The sequence below is a fragment of the Doryrhamphus excisus genome, chromosome 1 (genome assembly GCF_030265055.1).
Source record: "Doryrhamphus excisus isolate RoL2022-K1 chromosome 1, RoL_Dexc_1.0, whole genome shotgun sequence".
Taxonomy (NCBI): domain Eukaryota; kingdom Metazoa; phylum Chordata; class Actinopteri; order Syngnathiformes; family Syngnathidae; genus Doryrhamphus; species Doryrhamphus excisus.
In genome coordinates, this window is record NC_080466.1 from 29,133,787 (window position 1) to 29,153,617 (window position 19,831).

General features: G+C 40.8%; 1 protein-coding gene across 3 annotated transcripts in view; it reads right to left on the reverse strand.

Annotated features, from left to right (window-relative positions):
- LOC131139614 (protein FAM177A1-like) overlaps positions 1 to 13,752 on the reverse strand; it is a 96,336-nt gene extending 82,584 nt beyond the window's left edge. For 2 of the 3 annotated variants that reach the window (XM_058089381.1, XM_058089391.1), the window contains exons 1-6: positions 11,921 to 13,752; positions 11,667 to 11,806; positions 11,314 to 11,517; positions 10,171 to 10,237; positions 8,930 to 9,027; positions 8,712 to 8,864 (exon numbers count right to left, since the gene is read on the reverse strand). In XM_058089381.1, coding sequence (XP_057945364.1) covers positions 8,712 to 8,864; positions 8,930 to 9,027; positions 10,171 to 10,237; positions 11,314 to 11,517; positions 11,667 to 11,711 — 567 coding nt within the window. In that variant the 5' untranslated portion in view covers positions 11,712 to 11,806; positions 11,921 to 13,752. Of the gene's footprint in view, positions 1 to 5,919; positions 8,865 to 8,929; positions 9,028 to 10,170; positions 10,238 to 11,313; positions 11,518 to 11,666; positions 11,807 to 11,920 lie in introns of those variants that run through there. The other variant, XM_058089373.1, reaches the window with a different exon arrangement.
- Between the last annotated feature and the right edge of the window lie 6,079 nt (positions 13,753 to 19,831).

The window sequence follows — 19,831 nt, forward strand, 5'->3', positions numbered from 1 at the left end:
TTCTGTCCCAGTCCTCCCTTTTTTTTTTTTTCCGCATGAGCCACATCTCTCCATCGCCACACAGAACACGGTACCACCCGCTCTATTGCAGCAGCATGCAGAAACTAATTCCATGTACTTTAATATCCGGTCTGGATTTGATCAATTTGGATTTGTTACACACAAAGCTTGTTTTTTTTTTAAAATCTATTTAAAGATTTTACCAATGAATTTTTCGAGTTCGATTCCACCCTCGGCAATCTCTGTGTGGAGTTTGCATGTTGCATGTGGGTTTTCTCCGGGTACTCCGGTTTCCTCCCACATTCCAAAAACATGCTAGGTTAATTAGCGACTCCAAATTGTCCATAGGTATGAATGTGAGTGTGAATGGTTGTTTGTCTATATGTGCCCTGTGATTGGCTGGCCACCAGTCCAGGGTGTACCCCGCCTCTCGCCCGAAGACAGCTGGGATAGGCTCCAGCTGAGGATAAGTGGTAGAAAATGAATGAAAATTGCATTAAAATACAAACAAATTGGCGAAGACGAATGGTTAGCGTGCAGGCCACACAGCTAGGTGTGTTTGCATGTATTCCCCGGTTTCCTCCCACATTCCAAAAACATGCTAGGTTAATTAGCGACTCCAAATTCTCCATAGGTATGAATGTGAGTGTGAATGGTTGTTTGTCTATATGTGCCCTGTGATTGGCTGGGACAGCTGGGATAGGCTCCGACAAGCCCGCGAACCTCGTGAGGATAAGCGGTAAAAAAATGAATGAATAAAAATAGAACACAACTAAATATCGAAATGTCCAATCAAGAATTTTGGTTACTTGCAGACAAACCACAAACCGTTTTTGACCCAGAGATGGGATGTGACAGATTTCCTGTTTCCTTCAAAGTACATTTTTCACACCTCTTTGCTTTGAGCACATGTCAGTGGTGGGTTGCTCTTTATGCAGGAAAGTACCCAAAGTATCTGGACCTGAATGTACAGTACCATACCCTCCCCACACCCAGGCACATTGTTCTAAAGGGGATGTTTCACTACTGCTCTCCTGCGACCAGCAGTTGCATAAGCCATTCTGAAAAAGGAAGCAGGCCTCCACCCCGCCAGTCAAAACACTCAATGACCACTCATACTATGCCATCAAACTTAAGAGTAAAAGTCTCACTGTTATGAGAGGCGCTTTAAATTAGCGGTATCATTAATGAAGTGCTGGACAATATCGGATATCAGGATCTGAGCATCCTTAAATAAATCTGTTAGCATTGCCAAAGTTGACTGATGACACCATTATTGACATGACTATTGGGCAGCATATGATGATAGTCACTAGATGGATGGAGGGAGGAAAGGAAGGAGGGAGGGAGGGAGCATCGAACCGCCAACCTTAAAAAGCTGGAGGTCCACAATGTGTTCATCATCACTACCATTGTTGCAAACACCTGCAGCTTGCAAACTGGCAGCTGAAAGCAATAACCGCTCGGGAAATTCCAGAACACAATGAACATAATAGTTAAAAAAAAAATGATCAAGTGCACATTTTTTTGGGGGGGGGGGGGGGGGGGGGGGGGGGGGTTAGATGTTTACTCTCACTGTTGAAACTAAACATCAGTTCATTTTGCCTTTAAACATAAAATATGGTTTTCGCGTTGAATGCCCTCATTGTCTGAGAAGATGCTGCGTCTATGTTCGAGGATAAAGACCTGGACGCCCCCCCCCATCCCCTCAGATGAAGGCTGTCCTATCTAGTCTTTGAGCATGAACTGATGGTAACACTTAACGATAAGGTGCACACATTTACACTAGTTAATGAGAAATGAACCTACTCCACCCAAACCACGACGCAATCGTTCCTCATCAGCTCCTCAGTAACTACTCATTAGTTCCACAATAACCACTCCAAATGCATGTGCCTAAGTTCATTGGTAATGACTCTACTCATTGGTTCCTCGGTAACAACTCTAAATGCATGTGCCTTGGGTCATTAGTAACTTCAATACTCATTAGCTCTTCAGTAACTACTCTAAAGTTATGTGCCTTAGGTCATTAGAAACTTCTATACTCATTAGTTCCTCTGGAACTACTCTAAACTTATGTCACTTGTCACCTGTTACTACTTTACTTATTAGTTTCTCAGTAACTACTCTAAATGTATGTGCCCAAGTACCTCAGTAACTACTCATTAGTTCCACAATAACCACTCCAAATACATGTACCTCAGTTCATCAGTAACTACTCTACTCATTAGTTCCTCTGTAACCACTGTAAATGCATGTGCCTTAGGTCATTGGAAACTTCTATACTCGTGAGTTCTTCAGTAACTACTCTAAACCTATGTCGCTTAATGCTTGTTACTACAGTAACTACTATAAATTTCCCTTAGTTCCTCAGTAACTACTCTACTCATTAGTTCCCCAGTAACTACTTTGAATTTATATAACTCAGTTCGTCTGTCACTGCTCTACTCATTACTTCCTCAGTAACTACTCAAAATGTATGTAGCTTAGTTTCTCAGGAAATAACCTACTCATTCTTTCCATAGGTCCTCTATTAATAACTATTCAACTCAGTTCATCAGTAACCACTCTAAATTTATGTAGCTTAGTTCCTCAGCAACTACTCTAACTTTATGTAGCTTAGTTCCCAAGTAACTACTCTTAATGTGCGTGCTTTAGTCCCTCAGTAACTACTCAGATTTATGTAGCTTTGCTCCTCAGTAACTACTCTAATTTATGTAGCTGAGTTCCTCAGTAACTACTCTAATTCATGTAGCTCAGTTCCTCAGTAACTACACTAAATCAATGTACCTTAGTTCCTCAGTAACTACTCTAATGTATGTAGCTTAGTTCCTCAGTAGCTACACTAAGTCTAAAAGTGCATTCACGTTGCCTTTGATGATTCAGGGGATGGGTGCTCTGCTCTCTTAACAGCGCAGCTCTCAGAGGATGCGGAGGCTGAGGGGGTGATACGGGAGACCAGGCAGCGTTGGAAATCCCCTTCCCTCATGTTGGGTCCCCGCTGAGGCCCACATTAAAGCCACGACTGCTGTCCTCATTATGTTCCCTTCTTAAGTATTTCTATATGTCTCACTTTTCTTTTTGTCTAGCATGCCCCCTAACCGCTGTTGCTATATTCACATGTACCTCAGATACCACAGTGCAGCGGTGTGCTCTACTTTATTTACAGCAACAGTCAGCTATGGTGCATTCAAGGCCATGCACGAAGAAATCCAACAGGTGGGACCGTGACCTCAAAACACATATTTGTCTGATTGGGTTCATGCCAACTGTCCCTGTCCTTACTCGACTTTGTCAGGCAGCATCAGTACCCGTATATAAAAATACCCATTCATTCATTCATTCATTTTCTACCGTTTTCCTTACAAGGGTCGCGGAGGGTGCTGGAGCCTATCCCAGCTGTCTTCGGGCGAGAGGCGGGGTACACCGTGTAATGGTGGCCAGCCAATCACAGGGCACATATAGACAAACAACCATTCACACTCACATTCATTCATTCCCCCGGTGGAGGAGGGGTGGGGGGGGGGGGTCATACATGTGCAGCCAAAGTTACCTTTTAAGCAAATTCAGTTGAAAAACGGTCCCTTAATGCAGACTAAACAGTCTAGTCCAGTCCAGATTAAGTACTTTTTGCTCCCCCCATGAGTTTTGAAGGAGCTCCAACAACACAAAAGGTGCAGCTCTAAAACAAGGCAAACTGTAGGTTTAATAATCCGTATCGCAGGTACAGTAGTTAATTGAGTCATGTGTCAGCATGACATTCGAGTGCACCAAACTGGTCTCCCAAGAACACTAACCAGCTCCTACCCCCCCCCCCCCCCCCCCCCCCAACACCACTAATACTACAGCCCACAAAAATGTCAGATATGCTGAAAAGCAGCATGCAACTGCAGGCCGCCATACACACACACAAACTGGGAGGGATCGGAATGGGAATATTGAAGCAGTTTGGGACTTTACAAGCAGACGTGCGGATGACGATGTAAGGCTTCATTAGTGAGGTCAGGTTGGATAACAATGCTTACATTCTCGTCTCTGGGTTTTCCCGCTGAATCACAGATTGATGACTGCCGCATGCATCACATCTCTCCCAGAAGGAAGCTGCTTGAAACGGGAGACGTCGAGTTTCCTCTTTGTTGCACTTTTACACACATGGAATGTTGTGGAGATTTGGTGTTTTTAGCATTTAATGAGGACTTTAATATTAATATATTTATTAAAAACAAAACAGGGCGGCACGGCGGTTGCGTGGTTAGCACGCAGACCTCACAGCTAGGAGACCAGGGTTCAATTCCACCCTTGGCCATCTCTGTGTGGAGTTTGCATGTTCTCCCCGTGGATGCATGGGTTTTCTCCGGGTACTCCGGTTTCCTCCCACATTCCAAAAACATGCTAGGTTAATTAGCGACTCCAAATTGTCCATAGGTATGAATGTGAGTGTGAATGGTTGTTTGTCTATATGTGCCCTGTGATTGGCTGGCGACCAGTCCAAAGTGTACCCCGCCTCTTGCCCGAAGACAGCTGGGATAGGCTCCAGCACCCCCCCCCGTGACCCTCGTGAGGAAAAGCGGTAGAAAATGAATGGATGAAAAAACAAAACAGCTTCAGAATGATCCATCTCACTGCTATTGCAGTGTCATGTTTATGTGCTGAGAACAATTGTGCCCCCCAGCGGATTTATAAAGAACTGCATGCAATTTTCATTTTCATTCATAAATTGCTCAGGGTCATTTTGGACTGCTACTGTTTTGTTTTATTTACATAAAAGCTAAACAAAAATCGGTCAGATGTAGTGATTTGTTTGGCAAACTAACAAAAATCCAAATCAATAAAAAAATGTAACCGTGCTGAGATTATTGGTTTATGGAAATTATTTTCAAACAGAAACAACAATCCCCTCTGAGGTTCTCAGCATGCATATGGAATTGAACGAGAAGCTAATGAAAAAAAAAAGCTGCTTTCAGGGCTCGACGGAGCCTTTTTGTACCCATATCAACTCCACAGGTGCCACTTTTACCTTTTTCAGATCTGCCCTGTTGAGAATATGAAGGTTCCAGCAGTAGCATGATGACTAATCAAGCGCTGTTTGCATGACTGTGTGCGAGCAGGCTGTCAGTGGGTGGTGGGTGGTGGACCGTCTGTCAGTGATGACATTCCGGAGAAGCTTTGCCAAATGCGCCTGGGCGTCATTTATGTCTTTGATTTTTACTCTATGCTGCCGTGCTGTCGCATCATGGCACCACCATGATGATGATGATGCGGAAGGAAACTGCTTATTGCGTAACGTTTGTGATACACTCATAGGACACTATGTAAGTAGTGTACCGGTACAATGGGATGACATTAAACACGGGAGTTGGATCAGAATTATCCAAAGTGAGCATGTTTTTGGAATGTGGGAGGAAACCGGAGTACCCGGAGAAAACCCACGCATGCACGGGGAGAACATGCAAACTCTACACAGAGATGGCCGAGGATGGAATTGAACTCGGTTCGCCTAACCACTCGACCGCCATGCAGCGTAAAAACATTATTTTCTCTTATTATGTCTACTATATTGGGTAATATGAGTATAAAGTTCACTATAGGGGTGTTACTTCATGTCTAGAGGGCTCTAAAATCCATTCATTCATTTATTCATTTTGTCCTCACGAGGGTCGCGGGGGTTCTGGAGCCTATCCCAGCTGTCTTCGGGCGAGAGGCGGGGTACACCCTGGACTGGTCGCCAGCCAATCACAGGGCACATATAGACAAACAACCATTCATACTCACATTTATACCTATGCACAATTTGGAGTTGCTAATTAACCTAGCATGTTTTTGCAATGTGGGAGAAAACCGGAGTACCCGGAGAAAACCCACACATGCACGGGGAGAACATGCAAACTCCACACAGAGATGGCCGAGGGTGGAATTGAACTCGGGTCTCCTAGCTGTAAGGCCCTCGTGCTAATCACTCGTTTGCCATGCAGCGTAAAAACATCTTATTTTCAATTCGTATGTCTACTATATTGGGTAATATGAGTATAAAGTTCACTATAGGGGTGTTACTTCATGTCTAGAGGGCTCTAAAATTCATTCATTCATTTTCCACCGCTTATCCTCACGAGGGTCGCTTTAATATCGATGTGGAACAAAGTATCGCGAAACAATATTTTCTTACACCCCTATAGCAGACACTGGGATAAAAGTAAAGTGGCTGTAGTGTGCAGTGACAATGCATCTATTGTGGAGGTTGTTGTGGACGCCCCACTGACCCCCAGCATACTTCCACTACGTACTAGCGAGTACAGTGGCGTTCTCTGAACAGACAGATAAAGGCTCTTTTGTGTCTTTTGTGATACACGCATTACGCAACATGTGACAGCACTCTCAGTCCAGAGATCAGAACAGTGCAGTTACGACCTATTTATTTCATGAAAACAATAGAAAATGTCAAAAATCAAGTACTATGAATTGATACACAAGTATAAAAAAATATTAGGTTGCTAGGATGGGTGTAGCGGTACCAAATAATCATAATTTGGTACGTAAGGGTCGTGATTTGGTTATTTTTTTCCTCCATTTCAATTATTTATTGTACATCAGGGGTCTCAAACACGCGACCCGCGGGCCAAATGTGGCCCGCAGGACACTACTTTGAGGCCCCCGCCTTGATATGAAAGTTTAATGTTAGTGCGGCCCGCGCAAGTTTGATATGGATGCTGTATGGTATCATGTACCCAGAAAAAATTATTACGTTCGATTAATGTTCATGTTAAAGGTTAAATAACTGTTAATAGTTATCCTCCCTATCCGTGTGGAAGTGGTAAGTTTTTGGCTATTTAAGTTTAAAGGAAATAACTTGAAGGCTACCGTTTAGGTCGCTAGCGCTCTAGTTTGCGAGTTAGCATGCGTCTCAAGACCCTGCAGTTGCGCAATATGTTGTAAATAAAAAAAAGTATAAATGTGACTATAGTCGTGTTTTGTCATGTCTACAGGGCTCTAATAATGTTTTGTTAATTTTAATCTGAAAAAAATAATTTGTCTACCCACCAACTATATGTGGTTTCTTAAGTTTTTATTATTTGCCGTTTTATTATTATTATTATTATTATTATTATATTTATTACTGATTGATTGATTTTCTTTATTCTTGATTTGTTTATTTATTTTTCATCTTATTTTGTGCAGAAAAATAAAAATTAAGATATTTGAGAACAGTGGAATGTTTTATGATGGCGTGAACGTGCAGGGCTGGGAGTTTCACTTTGAGTGGAAACAAGAGGTTGTTTATCTTTTTGTTTCTAGGATATTGTTTTTTTTGATATTCTATTCATTGTATGATTCATCTGAGCTGGGCGGAGCTACGGGACGTGCGGTACGTGTTTTTTTTCATCAGCCTCTCACTATTCATTTTCTTTTGTTTGACACATTTCTAATTAATGTGTTATTCTTACTTTGTTTTGTAGGTAAGAATCCTGCCGGTCCGGTAGTCTCTCATCTTTTGATTTGTTATTTGTCTCATTATATCTTTTTTTTTGTTTTGTTTTGTGTGCTGACCTCAGCGTGACATATTACGTTGTGAACTACTTCTAGTCTCCATGTTTCTCTGCCTTTCAGGGGAAATTTGTATGGCATTAAAATATTCACACAGAATATTGTCACTGCCGTTGAAATGATTTGCTTCAAACATGAGTGTGCATGGTGTGTTGACAGACTCGTGAAAATTACACTTCCAACATCTCTCTTGTTTCATGATGGAAGGGGATGTCTATGCTAACACTGGCTAGGCAAAGGTTGGGCTGCACTGTTTTTTTTTTTATCCACCTAAATCTCCACTTCTTTACCAAATGTCCTGCATTTTCACCCATGTTTAGGGACACTATGAGGGGAGTTAATATAAAAGCCCTGTATCAAAACATATAATTATGTGTACCGTTACACCCCATAATTACTATCATGAAATACAAATCAACACAGTAAAATACACCCGACATTCGAGCAAAATCCAGTGCAATTCAATTGAAGTTAATGATGCTGAATTTTGACTAAAAGTGCATGTACAACATATTATTTAATGTGGTTGTATTGTGATATAAAAGAAAATGAGTGCTTTCTATATGATTCACATGTGCAAATTAGCAAGATAATAATAAACATTGTTGAGACTACACATGCTCTAAAATGTATTAAAACTGAGCAGTGCTATAATGATGTGTTTGGTGAGTGGTATCGTTACACATAAAAGTGTTTTCCAGTAAAAAATAAAATAAAAATAAGCAAAATAAATGTACATAATGTTTGTGCGCCCTGCAGTGCAAAGTCAATGCTCTTGATACAATGATGGTGTCTTATGTACTACTATGTACTACGTATGTACTATGTACTTATGTGCTGCCTTGGCTGAAGTGGTGATCCAGGCACATTCTAGTAAAGGCACACTAGAGGAGCAAAATTTGACTTGCAACTTTTGGAGGCCGTTTGATTTTGTACACCAATCTTACTTCCGAATAAGACACTTAAGGTTACAATGAAAATGAAAAAATGACAAAAATGTCTCACATCAGGAGATAACAGTGCACATTTTGCATTTTGTTTGCATGTGAAAGTTAAAACGTTAAAATGACTGCTATATCTGTGTTAAGTTCATCCAGACATTTCGTGTGCGTGCCTAAGAATGGTTAAGTTGCCGTGACGATAGCGGGGACGACCATGGTGACGGAAGATACCTGATGTTCATTTTGGATCTGGTAGGCCACACCGGGCGGAGATACAGAAGTTTCCGTGTCGGTGATTGACTCGTCTGCTTCCTGAACATGTGACTCGTCGAAGGTGTGTTCCGCTTCTTCTGACAGGCGGGTTTCCTCGTTCTCCTCCTCCCTCTGACACGCATGGACATGCGGGGTAAACTTTTGAATTAAGTAAGAAATGCTCTTATTGGATTTACCTGTTTCTTTATCCTGTAATATTCATCGATGGCGTACTGATATTTGGCTGATGTTATCCCAAAAAAGGAGGCCATTCTCTCCCCGAGGTAGTCACAGGCTGGAAAACAGTATTGGAAAATCAATAGGGACAAGAGCTGGGCATGATGGGAAAATTAGTCGGCAAGGAAAAAGCGACGGGTCAATAATTTTGACGTACTTTGAATATTAAAAAACCTTTTTCAACACCTTCCAAAAACATGCTAGGTTAATTAGCGACTCCAAATTGTCCATAGGTATGAATGTGAGTGTGAATGGTTGTTTGTCTATATGTGCCCTGTGATTGGCTGGCCACCAGTCCAGGGTGTACCCCGCCTTTTCCCCCAAAGACAGCTGGGATAGGCTCCAGCACCCCCGCGACCCTCGTGAGGATAAGCGGTACAAAATGAATAAATGAATTAATGAATTTTAGAGCCCTCAAGACATGAAGTAACACCCCTATAGTGAACTTTATACTCACGTTACCCAATATAGTAGACATAATAAGAGAAAATAATGTTTTTACGCTGCATGATGGTCGAGTGGTTAAGAGACCTGAGTTCAATTCCACCCTGGGCCATCTCTGTGTGGAGTTTGCATGTTCTCCCTGTGCATGCGTGGGTTTTCTCTGGGTACTCCGGTTTCCTCCCACATTCCAAAAACATTGCTAGGTTAATTAGCGACTCCAAATTGTCCATAGGTATGAATGTGAGTGTGAATGGTTGTTTGTCTATATGTGCCCTGTGATTGGCTGGCCACCAGTCCAGGGTGTACCCCACCTCTCACCCGAAGACAGCTGGGATAGGCTCCAGCACCACCCCCCGCGACCATAAGTGGTAGAAAATGAATGAATAAACTGAATATGTATTCAAACCCACATAATTGATTCCCATTACAAGATACAAGATGGAGTCTCATGCCCAATTATTTTCTTCATGTAGAAAACACAAATTTTTATTTGAATTTGATAATAAAAATGAAAAATATACTAAAAAAATATCCAAACTGCTTAGCTATAACATCGCAGACACCCGACCAAAACAAAAACAACATGTTTTTGCTATCATAACCTCCTGCTGCTAGGGTAATTCATCAATAAATAGAGTTCCTTTCAGTTAGAATCATATTTATATGGCTGCTGGCGGCTTGACAGTCGTGTTGCATAACTGAAGTCTGCAAATTTTAAAAATGCAGTCAAGGAAAATGGGTCACTTTGTAAACAAACCTGAGATAGTTGATGTTGCAGCTCTCCACATGTAGAACCAGAAATAAGGACCCCAAGTCATCTTTGACTGCAATATAAATGACATACAGTAAGAATGACACAATTATGATGTGGCTTTTCACCAGCTATTATGTCCAAAGTCACATTCTGTACATGCTGATGATGAGTGTTTTTCAATCAGTGATGTAACTTAACAATGCTATCATCTATCGGCTAGCTTCCAAACTTTTGTCGAGGATTCCTTTTCACTAATTTAAATTGTATAATAGCTTATTTTTAAACGGTAAAGCCAAAAGATGGTGGTTTGATGGTTAAAAAGGTGTGATGTAGCTATATAAATCCAGCAGAGGGCGCTATATACCCATTATGTCATTGTATGGTCAAAAAAATAAAAATAAATAAAACCTTAAACTATATTAGGACAGCAGGAAGTGAACAAATGACGAGTGAAGCATAAAAATTTACAAATTTAAAAATTAAAACAAAAAAAATTAAATAAAAAAAACTTAAACTATACTAGGAAAGCAGGAAGTGAACAAATGACGAAAAAACAATATGAGTGAAGCATAAAAAATAACAAAAAATAATAAAATAAAAAAATGCTTAAAGTATATTAGGAAAGCAGGAGGTGAACAAATGACAAAAAAACAACAAATGAAGCATACAAAATTAAAAATTCAAACAAAAAAATATAAAATAAAAAAAACTTGAACTATATTATGGAAAGCAGGAAGTGAAGAAATGTAACAGTTACTGATTGTAAAAGTACCTGATGGAGGGATAGGATTTAATAAGCTTTGCTTCTTCCTACTCCTTTTGGACATGTGGAACTGTGAACTGATTATGTGATGCATTCAATTGTAATCTGATGCATGTTCAAATCAAATAAAACCATTACCATTACCATATTCATAAATAATTAGTTAGACCAGACTTTTTCCAATGGTGGCCACATACCAAAAAAAATCAAAGGATAGGGGTGCCATGTTTTTACTGTTTTGTATTGTGTCATTTTATTTCATTTAAATGTGTCCCCAGGAAATACTTCCTGGTTTAGAGTATCAAAAATTGGCATTATTGTGGTTTTTAAACGACCCCTCCGTAATTTACATTATTCATTATTCACAGACAAAGCTCGCCTACCCTCACGGCACCAACCGGGGAGGAGAGCAGGTCTTTTCTTTCTGGGTCCTTGCCTTCCTCATCCTCTTCATCAGTGCTGTACTCCTCCATGGTCTCCCCACTGGAGAAATGGATGATCCTCCGTGGGGTCTTTTCTCTCTGTTTATCACCCAGCTTCATGCTCTCATTGTCCCTGCTTGGTTTTGGGCTTGGAGGTGGAGAACACTGCACATATGTGAATAAATAATGTTATAATTAGGTAGAGGTGTAATTTCTTGGTCTTTTGTATAAGTGACACACTGTATGCCTGTCGTCACGTGACTATGATTTTAATATTATGTACATTTTGGCATAGTACATTATCGCTAGCTTACCTGCGTCACGGAAACGTTTGTCAAATGTAGCGAGACATCGCCCATTGTGGCTGACTTGGATGCTTGGCTGGAAACAACGCCTGTCTCCTCAGTCAACCGGACCGGAAGTGCCTCACGTCACGTACAGTGCGTCACATCCGCTACACGCAAGCAGGTAAAATATTACAATAATGCGTTTTTTTCTTGGATTCAGACTATTTTAAAAACATAATATTATGTATCCTGGTGTAAATAACTTGTAAAAGTCACATTACCTTTGTCGTATCTTGTAAAATGTGGATTCAAACTGACCCCAAGGCGTATTTCACATCTCGTCTGATTGACAACTTCAGAAACAATTTCCGCTTTCGGGTCTCCTCGGCAACACTCGGAGCGATACTTTCTATATCCGGTTGAAGTTCTGCCTTCAAAATAAAGACACGCTAATAAAACAACGCAGCCTTCCGGGTTTCAATAGGTGATGGACGTTTTTCATATAAATTTGAAACCAACTTTATTACGCTCCACTCAACAATCGACAACAACACGTTTCTAACAGTTATAGCCCTCGTGCGATCCGGAAGCGGAAGTGCTGGTGAAAGACATTACATTGGGTTACATATTACATATTGTGGGCCGCAGTTTCTTTTTTTTACAATTTAACAGACACCTATATTAGATAATGTATTTATGATAGATTATATAATAATAATTATTTATTTTATATTTTTGTCTACATTAATATACAGTATTACAGTATAACCAACACAGTGCAGAGGTTGAACAAAAACAGTACACTTTCCCACCGCTAGATGTCAGTACAGCTCCACATAATGGTTCAATCATACTCAACTCATTGTCTGCGTGGGTCGACAAGGTCTTCCATTGTGATGCAACTATACAAACCACAAGTGCAACCTGTATATTTACATTAAAATAAGCCAAAGCTCACCCTGGAGGGCTTGCAAAGACACTTGAAGAGTCAAGGCTGCAGGCCTCGAGGCCTAATGTAAAGCAGCATTACATGTAGAAGGTAAATATTGTGCATAAAAGCATACATAACCCGTCTAAGCAAACACAAAGCTGTACCCGAGGTGTGAATAATATTATTTTTAAAGCCTGCTATCACTCTTGTAGTATCACTATTGCATAGCAGGTTAATAGTACACTTTTGTAGGGACTTAAAAGCCTCATCTATTCACCTCGTTTGCTCAAATTTAGCCGAATTAAAAGAGGCATGGCAGTTTGTCATTAGTCCCTGTGTTGTTTCCCATTAACAACTGACGACAGCGTTTAAGGGGGCCATTAGTAAGCAGTCACAATGGCTCTTGTCGGTCGGTTATCAAGCAAACTGCATTGATCCTAAACTATCAAAAAGATGAGGATCCTTGAAAAAAGACCAACTGCGATATAACGGGTAGTAATGGGTGGATTTTGGAATGAATTTGGCTTGTATCTTATGGGAAATGTCTACCCGTACACCATTTGTCCCGAAAGAGCACTTTAGAAGAGTCAAAGAAATAGAAGTAGTTAGAATATGGCAGTTATTGATCACAAGCCTGCCTATAAAAAGGGCCCTAAGGCATATGCAGAGGTTTAAGAGAATTTACTACACCCAAAAGAATCTGTACTTTTATTGCCGGCTTTGTAGGTGGATCATATTTTCTGATTGGATTCTCACATTAAAATCTGTTTACCAGGTTTCAATTGAATCACTTCATCAGACTGACTTGGGGGAAGCAGTTGGATCATGCAGATCTGTTTTGATTGGAGGTCTCCTTGGCTATTGACGGTGGGAAGACAGAACTTGAAGGATGCATGAGGAAATTAAAGAAATTTTTGATTCATTTTAGTCGGATTTTAGATTTAAAGGCTTGTGGGGATTTAAATGATTACTTGAAAATGTTATTTTTTTTAGTTGAAAAAGCTTGAAACAGGGGTCTCAAACACGCGGCCCGCGGGCCAAATGTGGCCCGCAGGACACTAGTTTGAGGCCCCCGCCTTGATATGAAAGTTTAACGTTAGTGCGGCCCGCGCAAGTTTGATATGGATGCTGTATGGTATCATGTACCCAGAAAAAATTATTACGTTTGATTAATGTTCATGTTAAAGGCTAAATAACTGTTAATAGTTATCCTCCCTATCCGTGTGGAAGTGGTAAGTTTTTGGCTTTTTAAGTTTAAAGGAAATAACTTGGAGGCTACCGTTTAGGTCGCTAGCTCTCTAGTTTTGCGAGTAAGCATGTGTCACAAGACCCTGCAGTTGCGCAATATGTTGTAAATAAAAAGAGTATAAATGTGACTATAGTCGTGTTGTCATGTCTACAGGGCTCTAATAATGCTTTGTTCATTTTAATCTGAAATCTGTCTACCCACCAACTATATGTGGTTTCTTAATTTTTTTTTTTATTTGCCGTTTTATTATTATTATATTTATTTATTACTGATTGATTGATTTTCTTTATTCTTGATCTTATTTTGTGTAGAAAAATAAAAATGAAGATATTTGAGAACAGTGGAATGTTGTATCTGAGCTTTTCTTGGCGCAACTTGGCTCGCGCCATTACATTCCAGTGGATTCCAATACGCAAATTGTGACATTTGGTTCCACTTGGTGGAAACTTCAATTGCTTGATACGAAATTTTCTTGCCGCCAAACTCAATTTTTACCGCCGTTACGGGCACAACGAGCCAGTTGGGAGGCAGTTTGAGCCACTGCATGCCACTAAGCACCTTATTGGTGACACAGCAAGTTGCATTGCCATGAACTGGCACCAACTGGTGCCGGATCCAGTGGACTCTTAGCATTCCAAGCAGCCCTATCCAAGGAGCTAAAAGTCCAAACACTGTTGGACTGGGGAACTGAAAACGGGGGGTCCCTCAGGGATGTGTTCTTAGCCCCTTACTTCTTATTGAGGACCTCTCCTGGAGCACCACCATCACATCACTGGCCAAGGAAGCCCAACCCTGCCTCCTTTTCCCCCAGTTGCATCACTGTGTGGTACGAAAGCTGCACCGCTGAGAAGACCATCCACCGCTCCCCCTCCCTCCAGGACGTCTATAGTACGCGCTTGATCAGCAGAGCGCTCACCATCACATAAGATCCCACCCACCCACCACTCACATCACCTTTCCATCCAGGGAAGGAGGCTGAGGAGCCTGCAAGCGAGGACCAGCAGACTGAGGGATAGCTTCATCTATCAGGTTGTCAGGATGCTGAACTCTTTTCTAGACCTTCTCCCAGTAAAGACTATGATGCATAAATATGCCACAGTGTACATATTTTGGCAACTGACATATTTTGATAATTGCAGTAATGTTATTATGTGGTCTTGCTATTGATTTTTTAATTTTCGGAGTTTATAAACGGCTGCACGGCGGTGAAAATGTTCCATTTATTAATATTGAATCCTACTTTGTCATGTCCGAGAACCCATGGTAGCTGTTGGCCAATGAACTGCTCTGCTAGGAGCAATGCATTATGGGATTAAGTCAAAAGAGCTGTGTTTTTTTTTATATATAAAACTCATAGCAACTCAGCTACCTTTTGAGTGTCAAGTTGCTGTGTGATGATTTTAGCGTTGTTTTTTTTCCGTCATATTGTGTAATGTAATGAGGGCTGCATGGTGAGCGAGTGGTTAGCGTGGAGGCCTCACAGCTAAGAGACCCGAGTTCAATCCCACCCTCGGCCATCTCTGTGTGGAGTTTGCATGTTCTCCCCGTGCATGCGTGGGTTTTTTTCCGGGTACTCCGGTTTCCTCCCACATTCCAACAACATGCTAGGTTAATTAGCGACTCCAAATTGTCCATAGGTATGAATGCGAGTGTGAATGGTTGTTTGTCTATATGTGCCCTGTGATTGGCTGGTCACCAGTCCAGGGTTTCTTAAAAAAAAAAAAAAAAGCGTCATAAAGAGATTTTAAATAAAGTTGCAGAAAAGCACAATTGTATGCTCCTATATAATGGCTTTCTCTGAAAGGAGGTATCGAGGCGACAAAAAGAAGCACTTCAAATTGCAGAAATAATATGTACATAAGCGATTTACGTGTGTTTCCATTATGCTTGCCTCATGCCTTGAAGAACATAAGAACTTGTTCCCAGCCTCCAGTGATGTTGGTATACTGGATGTCCTTCTTCCCAGCGTTCCCAAGTCCCTTTTTCCTCCTCTGCAGTCCATGTGAATCATTCCTCTCACTGGCTCATTGCTTCCTGATTGTTATAAGTCTATGGCTCCACTCGTACATTTCACTGAGGCTACAGGAGACTTGTTCACTGCTCTGCAAAACACAGGGACAAAAATGAGAAGGTTGCCTGAAGGGGCGAGTCGAGAAAAAAACATCTTAAATATGCTCATATACTTTATTTTCTCTACTGCAGAGTGTACATTCTATGTCTATTCGGGGTTAAGAATTTATTATATAAGCTAGTCAAATGCATTTTTATTGATTTATTAGGACATGAGATGTATTAGTAATGAGTTAAAAAAGCTGGATGTTGACATTTATTTTGATTTCTGTGCAGCATTTCCAATAAAAGTCTTCAATATGCCACTTGTTTAACATATTTCATGAGCATAAAATTCTGGATCTTTAGATTTATTCCGATTTCTGTGCAGCATTTGCAATAAAATTCTTCAATATGCCACTTGCTTAACATATTTCATGAGCATGGACGTTGACATTCCGATTTCTGTGCACCATTTGCAATAAAAGTCTTCAATATGCCACTTGTTTAACATATTTCACGAGCATAAAAATGCTGGGCGTTTACATTTATTCCGATTTCTGTGCAGCATTTGCTATAAAGGTCTTCAATATGCCACTTGTTTAACATATTTTATGAGAATGGACGTTGACATTCCGATTTCTGTGCAGCATTTGCAATAAAAGTCTTCAATATTCCACTTAACATATTTCATGAGCATAAATTACTGGACGTTGACATTTTTTCCCGATTTCTGTGCAGCATTTGCAATAAAAATCTTCAATATACTACTTGTTTAACATATTTCATGAGCATGGACGTTGACATTCCGATTTCTGTGCACCATTTGCAATAAAAGTCTTCAATATGCCACTTGTTTAACATATCTCATGAGCATGGACGTTGACATTCCGATTTCTGTGCAGCATTTGCAATAAAAGTCTTCAATATGCTACTTGTTTAACATATTTCATGAGCATAAAATGCTGGACGTTGAAATTTATTCCGATTTCTGTGCACCATTTACAATAAAAGTCTTCAATATGCCACTTGTTTAACATATTTCATGAGCATGGACGTTGACATTCTGATTTCTGTGCAGCATTTGCAATAAAAGTCTTCAATATGCAACTTGTTTAACATATTTCATGAGCATAAAATGCTGGACGTTTACATTTATTCTGATTTCTGTGCAGCATTTGCAATAAAAGTCTTCAATATGCCACTTGTTTAACATATTTCATGAGCATGGACGTTGACATTCTGATTTCTGTGCAGCATTTGCAATAAAAGTCTTATATATGCTACTTGTTTAACATATTTCATGAGCATGGACGTTGACATTTTTTTCCGATTTCTGTGCAGCATTTGCAATAAAAGTCTTCAATATTCCACTTGTTTAACATATTTCATGAGCATAAAATGCTGATGCTGTGACTGATTGTAAAAGTACCAGATGGAGGGGTAGGATTTAATAAGCTTTGCTTCTTCCTAGTCCTTTTGGACATGTGGAACTGTGAACTGATTATGTGATGCATTCAATTGTAATCTGATGCATGTTCAAATGAAATAAAACCATTACCATAAAGATGATAAAAATCGGTGAATTTGCATTGCGGTGAACGCTGAATTGCAAATATCCTACTTTTGACTTGTTTCCAAACCAGCCACAAAATGACGAGTTCTCATCTCATTAACATCACACATCCGAGTGTTTCAGCCCATAGCGCAGATAATGAACAGCAGTTGTTGTGCTCTCTCCATTCTTTGGCTGAAGGCGAGGTGCATTCAATGAGTTTGTAAATGATGATGTTCCTTGTCGGAGTTGAACTCATTTGATCCACCGGATGTGCTTCAAATTAAACACAAAAAAACAACCATTATATATGACTCACAGTAAATTCAACAACAACATGAATGTTACAGAACTGTGGACATATTTTTAATTCTAATGTTTTTGTTTTTTGTTTTTTAGCTCTTTTGTGTTCAGGATACATCAATAGCAAATTAATTGAAAGATTCTGAGTTAATCTCAAGCCAATTACCAATTACATAAAGTAGACTTTGACCCTGGTTCCGGTATTTTCCAGACTACAAATAATACTTTTTTCAGAGTTTTGTTAGTCCTGCAACTAACCAAGGAGGCTAATGCACTGGTTTAAGTGATGAGAATGAGATCAAGAGCTTGGTGAACTTGCTTACTGGTAACTTGCTTGTTGGACTCGCTAGTTTGTGATGTTCATTCATTCATTTTGTACCGCTTATCCTCATGAGGGTCGCGGTGGGTGCTGGAGCCTATCCCAGCTGACTTCAGGCGAGAGGCGGGGTACACCCTGGACTGGTGGCCAGCCAATCACAGGACACATATAGACAAACAACCATTCACACTCACATTCATACCTATGGACAATATGGAGTTGCTAATTAACCTAGCATGTTTTTGGAATGTGGGAGTCCCCGGGGAGAACATGCAAACTCCACACAGAGATGGCCAAGAGTGGAATTGAACTCGGGTCGCCTAGCTGTAAGGCCCTCGTGCTAATCACTCGTCTGCCATGCTGCGTAAAAACATCATATTTTCTCTTATTATGTCTACCATATTGGGTAATATGAGTATAAAGTTCACTATAGGGGTGTTACTTCATGCCTAGAGGGCTCTAAAATTCATTCATTCATTTTCTACCGCTTATCCTCACGAGGGTCGCGGGGTTGCTGGAGCCTATCCCAGCTGTCTTTGGGCGAGATGCGAGGCACACCCTGGACTGGTGGCCAGCCAATCACAGGGCGCATATAGACAAACAACCATTCACACTCACATTCATACCTATGGACAATTTGGAGTCGCTAATTAACCTAGCATGTTTTTGGAATGTGGGAGTCCCCGGGGACAACATGCAAACTCCACACAGAGATGGCCGAGGGTGGAATTGAACTCGGGTCGCCTAGCTGTAAAGCCCTTGTGCTAATCACTTGTCCGCCATGCTGCGTAAAAACATCATATTTTATCTTATTATGTCTACTATATTGGGTAATATGAGTATAAAGTTCACTATAGGGGTGTTACTTCATGCCTAGAGGGCTCTAAAATTCATTCATTCATTTTCAACCGCTTATCCTCACGAGGGTCGCGGTGGGGGCTGGAGCCTATCCCAGCTGTCTTCATGCGAGAAGCGGGGTACACCCTGGACTGGTGGCCAGCCAATCACAGGGCACATACAGACAAACAACCATTCACACTCACATTCATACCTATGGACAATATGGAGTTGCTAATTAACCTAGCATGTTTTTGGAATGTGGGATTCCAAAAAAAATCACCAATTAACCTAGAAACTCCACACAGAGATGGCCGAGGGTGGAATTGAACTCGGGTTTCCAAGCTGTGAGGCCTGCATGCTAACCACTTTTTCTGTTGTGCAGCCTAGTTTGTAATGTTAATTCAGCTTATTCAGCCTCGCAGGTACTGTGATTGGCTGGCCACCAGTCCAGGGTGTACCCCGCCTTCTCACCCAAATACGGCTGGGATAGGCTCCAGCACCCACCGCGACCCTCGGGAGGATAAGCAGTAGAAAATGAATGAATGAACATCACAAACTAGCGAGTCCAACAAGCAAGTTAGCAGTAAGCAAGTTCACCAAGCTCCCGGTCTCATTTTACATCACTCAATCAAGGTATGTTGTTTATGCTTATGCCAGTTAGACTGAGTGACTTCTAGTCTGGAAAATGCGGTAAGACAGCGAATAATCCATCAACGTCCCCGGTCCACAATGTTATTTTAAAAAAAATTGTCCGCCAAAGTCGATGTCGACATACATGGTTGATTCCCAAATCACAAAATCAGAAATAAACATGCAAGCAATGGTTATTCCTGGTTTCGGTTATGCCACCAACTGCATATGTCGACGTCAGTCAGTCACCCAGTCAGAGAGGCGTCAAGATAATCAGCCTCCACTCTACAACGCTTCAAGTGTCAAAGTCCACCAT